The sequence below is a fragment of the Gossypium hirsutum genome, chromosome A12, assembly GCF_007990345.1.
Source record: "Gossypium hirsutum isolate 1008001.06 chromosome A12, Gossypium_hirsutum_v2.1, whole genome shotgun sequence".
Lineage (NCBI taxonomy): Eukaryota > Viridiplantae > Streptophyta > Magnoliopsida > Malvales > Malvaceae > Gossypium > Gossypium hirsutum.
Genome location: NC_053435.1, coordinates 83,212,773 through 83,217,469, shown reverse-complemented (window position 1 = coordinate 83,217,469; position 4,697 = coordinate 83,212,773). Strand labels below are relative to the sequence as shown.

General features: G+C 32.9%; 1 protein-coding gene across 1 annotated transcript; it reads right to left on the bottom strand.

Annotated features, from left to right (window-relative positions):
- Positions 1–444: 444 nt before the first annotated feature.
- LOC107923094 (B3 domain-containing transcription factor NGA1) lies at positions 445–3,616 on the bottom strand. The gene is made up of 2 exons (XM_016853308.2): positions 1,854–3,616; positions 445–1,386 (listed from the first exon to the last, which is right to left on the bottom strand). The coding sequence occupies exon 1, from the start codon at positions 2,984–2,986 to the stop codon at positions 1,874–1,876; it is 1,113 nt and encodes a 370-aa protein (XP_016708797.2). The 5' UTR covers positions 2,987–3,616; the 3' UTR covers positions 445–1,386; positions 1,854–1,873.
- Between the last annotated feature and the right edge of the window lie 1,081 nt (positions 3,617–4,697).

Genomic DNA, 4,697 nt, shown 5'->3' with positions numbered 1-4,697 from the left:
TAATCTTTTTAAGATTCGTAACAATCCCTCCTAATCATATCATTTTCATATTTTAAACTCTAAATTTTTTCTTAAAGTATAATGAAACTTACTATTATACTCAATATCTATTGATATTAACTTTTAACCAATGTTCAGCATAAAAATGAATATCCATCAAAAGGGTTCTCCAGCTCTCCTCTTTTTCTAGGCCAATGACATCTATTATATATATCCCTTAAATATGGTAAACAACAGAAGAATATTTTCGCAGAATTATCCTACAAGTAAAATGTTAGCTTCTCCAAAATATAAAACCATTTTTCTTGAACAAACCCTAAATATAGATTGCAAAGCTTTATAAGAACTTTGGTTTCTTAGGTTTTAAATAATCATCTTCATATAAATCAATCCAGAGAAGTTTCTATTTTTCTCTAAATAGGTTACCCTACATGCTAGAGAATCTATGTATAATGCCAACATGGTCAATTATATATATACATATCTTTATTATATATGCATGATTCAGAATCTCAGAAACATCAGAATAATACATGCAGAGAAGTTTTGTCAACTGAATTAATGCATTTTACACCATAAATACACTACAAAAAGACCTGTCAAATTACTCATCAATGCATAGGAATAGAACAGTGATTATATAGTACTATGCACAGAAAGCCGTTTACGTGGCTCGAAAAGCAATATTTATGTACGTCTATGTGTGTATATATACACATTAAAGCAGAAATATGCAATTATCTACACTGACATATGGGATAGATATCAGAATGTTATATGTATATGTGTGTATATGAATGAATGCAATTCAACTAACAAGGGCAAAACTAAATATACCTTTGAAACCACCAATTACCAATTCAGTATGTATACCAAGAAAATCAGATATTTTCATGAGCTATATTTTATTTGAATGCCTATAAATTGCTTATATATCCCATCCAAATGCTTTTATTATTAGTTTTCAACCTATTTCATGTCTTGTGATGAACTATATTTGACGTTAAAGCAAGCTATGTTTGGGTTGTTGAGCAAAAATTGAAGTAATGCAAGTTATTTGTAATTAGACCAATGACTAGTCAACCTATTATTGTCTGTTTTTAGTTAAAACCAAATTAATATAGTTACAATTAATATTTCATGCTTATATATGAATAGGGGATTAATCTTCATAAACCATAATACTGATAAAAAATAAATACCTTAATTATAAAAAAACACCAGTTACCAAGAAATTATGAGGTGATATGATATGTAGGTTCAAATTATAAGAATACAGATAATACCTTTTTCACAGTGCTACAACTTTCTTGTTGCATTACCTGCAAGCCTGCAGCTTAGTTGTTCTGCAGCAACAAAGTCAAGAATCTCTCTCTATATATAAACCTAACATGGAGAAATGAAAAAGAGAGAGAAAAAAAGCAAACAAATATCCTTTTTTTAGACTATAGATTCATCAGCTACCCATGCATAACAGCACAAGTAAATGCTGTCAGTCAGGAAAGAGAGAAGCAAAGAGAGTGACAGAATATATATATATATGTATATATATACACGTATAGAAGCAGACAGGGGAAAAACCATAGATGCAATTTTTTGTATATATATAAAATATATAATAATATACACAATTTTCAACTCTTCATATGTTGCACCTTGTTTAATCTTTAGCATTTCACAGATCCCAAACCTTAACTAACTAATGTACTGAAATAATAAATAAAATTAAAAAAAAAAGCTTCATATTGATGAAATGAAATCTTATCTTTCGACCCTTTTTTCTAAATCCAGTGCCTGTCGTGATTTTAAGACAAGACAGGAAAAATAAAGGGAGGGGGGGAATGGAACCGTACTGTGATTTTATCTTCATTCATCAGAGCTCCAAATCAATGGACAAGGATGATTTTCCCTTGTTTGAATATTCAGCTTGTGTATTGGACAGTGGGATAGATGAGGAAGATTCATCTTGTGTCGGATTTGGACAGTCCATGTTCACACCAAACAACCTTAGCCTTTTAGCTGATGTTTTGTTATTGTTAGCTTCAATAACTGGTACTGAATCAATCACCATTGGCTCTCCTTGTAATGCCCCAATTTGATAATACTGTGACATATTGCTGTAAGTAATTGCCTGCTGCTGGTGCTGGTGTTGGAAGTGATGGTGATGGCGGTGATTGTAAGGGTAAATGCTGTAATTCAACCGATGTAAAGGTTGATAATTTCGTGACATACATATGGGTTCCCACCGGACCGGTTGAAGGAAGTTGAACTGATTTCGGAGCTGAATATGTGCGAACGGTGACGGATCGAGCGCATTAGGCCGGAGTTTCCAATCGATGTACAACCGGGCTTTAACCGACTCCCCGACTCCGCGTTGAAACGATACCGTATCGCCGGCGACGAGCTTTTTTTCCTTTACGAAACGGCTCCAACCTTTAGTCATCACATAACTCTGGCTACTATTCCAATACGAGTACCGGAACCGCCATGTCTTGCCGTTCCGATCTTCGAAATTCAATAGTAACCCTTTTTCGATCGAAGAAGAGTCGAGTGGGAAGTACTTCTCGGCATGTTGCTTTGGTATAACAAGACGGTTGAGCTTGCCAACATCGCTCGGTGTTACGACTTTGTCGAACATGTGTTCTTTTTCAACAGACTCATAACAGCTTTCTTCATGATCATTATTCTTGTGGTTTCCAAGGGACAAATCCATCACCAAGTCTTGTTTCTTGTCAAAATCAAAACCAGACTGCTGTTGGGTTTTGTTATGATCTTGTCGAGAATCAAAGGTTCCAAGCGACAAATGAACAGCAGCAGCAGCAGCATCTTTGTACTTTGAAGAAACAGAAGATGAAGAAGGGGATGAAAATGGGAAGTTATTGCTTGAAATTTCTCTTATCATCACCACTTCTTCATCATCTTCCTCTTGATCTTCATTGTTACAATAATACCCTTTTTCTTCTTCTTCTTCCACAAAGTTCATCATAATTTAAATGAAAAAAAGAAACCCACAAAATAAAGTTGGTTCCTAAAGGAAATATATAATTTAAAACTAAAAAACAAGAAACTGACCTGCAAAAAAAAAAAAAACTGGTTTCTTCACTGAAAACCCTAAGCAAGACAAATTAAGGGCATGGAAGAATCAACAAGAACAGGTTGTTTCTAGATTTATTTTTTGGTTTTTGACATAGCATTTGGCTTACAAACCAAGCAAAAGAACCCCCATTTTTTTTGTGCCAATTTGCATTAGGTTGAAGCCTATAATTCTTTGCTTTTTTTAGGTTCCTAAAGAGAGAGAGAGAGATAAGGTAAATGCTTCAACGTAGGGGACCCATGAATGATATGGTTTTTTTTTTTTTTTACTCATGTGAGAGCTTGTCCTTTTTTTCATAATTTTTTTTGGTTTTGTTTTTTTAAATCACTCTATAATCATCTCCTCTAAGACCTCTCAGAATCAGTCTTTTGTACCACAAAAGTCATTGCTGATTTTCCCCCATTCCTATATATTACTGCAGCTGCTGTTGTTGTTTGGTTACTTTGATTTTATTGGTTATAGGGGAAGAAGCTAGTGGAGGAAGAAAAGGAGAGACTGAGTTAGGTTCCGAGTTTTGACTTTGGGTTGCATTGATTGTGTGCTGTTGTTGGCTATTGCTGTTGGTCCTGTCAATGGAGGATAAAAAAAAGTGGTGGAGAGATTGAAACCAAACCGACCTTCCTGCAGTTTCTTACTCTAACTAGTGGACATTGTCAAACTAAAACAAAAAGAAAAGATTCCTCTATCATGCAAAGCTAACCCCAAGTTAGTGTAGTTGAAGTTCATCTACCCTTTTTCAAGCCCCTCAACTTTTTTTTACTCCTATAAATAAATATATATACACGATGAATTACAATGTAAAACTAAATTAATATAAACTACAAAGGATAAAAATTTGGACAAAATTCACATATGATATATGCACATAATGAGACAAAAACTTATATATTATAATTATGCATGGTGAAATTTGAATTTAAATCTTAAAGATTAGAAAATGATTGAATGAAACACTGATGTTATGTATCCCTTTTCCAATAGTTTTATGCCATATCAATATTTTCATCCTGAAAAAAAAAAGTAAATCCAAATTAAAATCCTTAAATTCAGGATGAAATTACTTACGTAACATAAAAATACTGAAAAATGATAATATCTCTGTTTTATATAATCTTTTTTCCTTAAAGATGAAGGGTCTCAAGCTTTCAACTTTTCAACTCGAATTGGATTGGATTGGATTGATTTTGGATAATGTCAATTTAAAGTCAATTCATGTTAATAAAGTATTGCTAAAAATTCTCAAAATTGTGCTTTTAAAATGTCCAACAGTTTTGGTCAAAAGATGCAAACCAAATATGACAAGTTACATTGGTCTACCAAATGTAATCTAAGTTGCAATTAGAGCTGCATCTACCTCATGTAATCGAAACTAATAGATTTGTGTAATTCGGAGTTTGGTTATTTTGATTTTAGGCCATTTCAGGTTACTTGTTTAAATCATTTTGGATTTCAATCATTTAGAGCTCAAGTTATTTCTAATTTCAGTCATTTTCATGTTTGGGTTTGGTGGACTAAAATTGTTCGCCTTTTTATATTAGGTTGAACTGAAATACAAGATAATCAAATACAATTTTCAAGCTTGGATCAAAATTGGAATGTCCAA

Bases quoted from the DNA above. Each gene is read 5' to 3' on its own strand.
- LOC107923094 (XM_016853308.2), bottom strand. From the start codon at position 2,986: ATGATGAACTTTGTGGAAGAAGAAGAAGAAAAAGGGTATTATTGTAAC.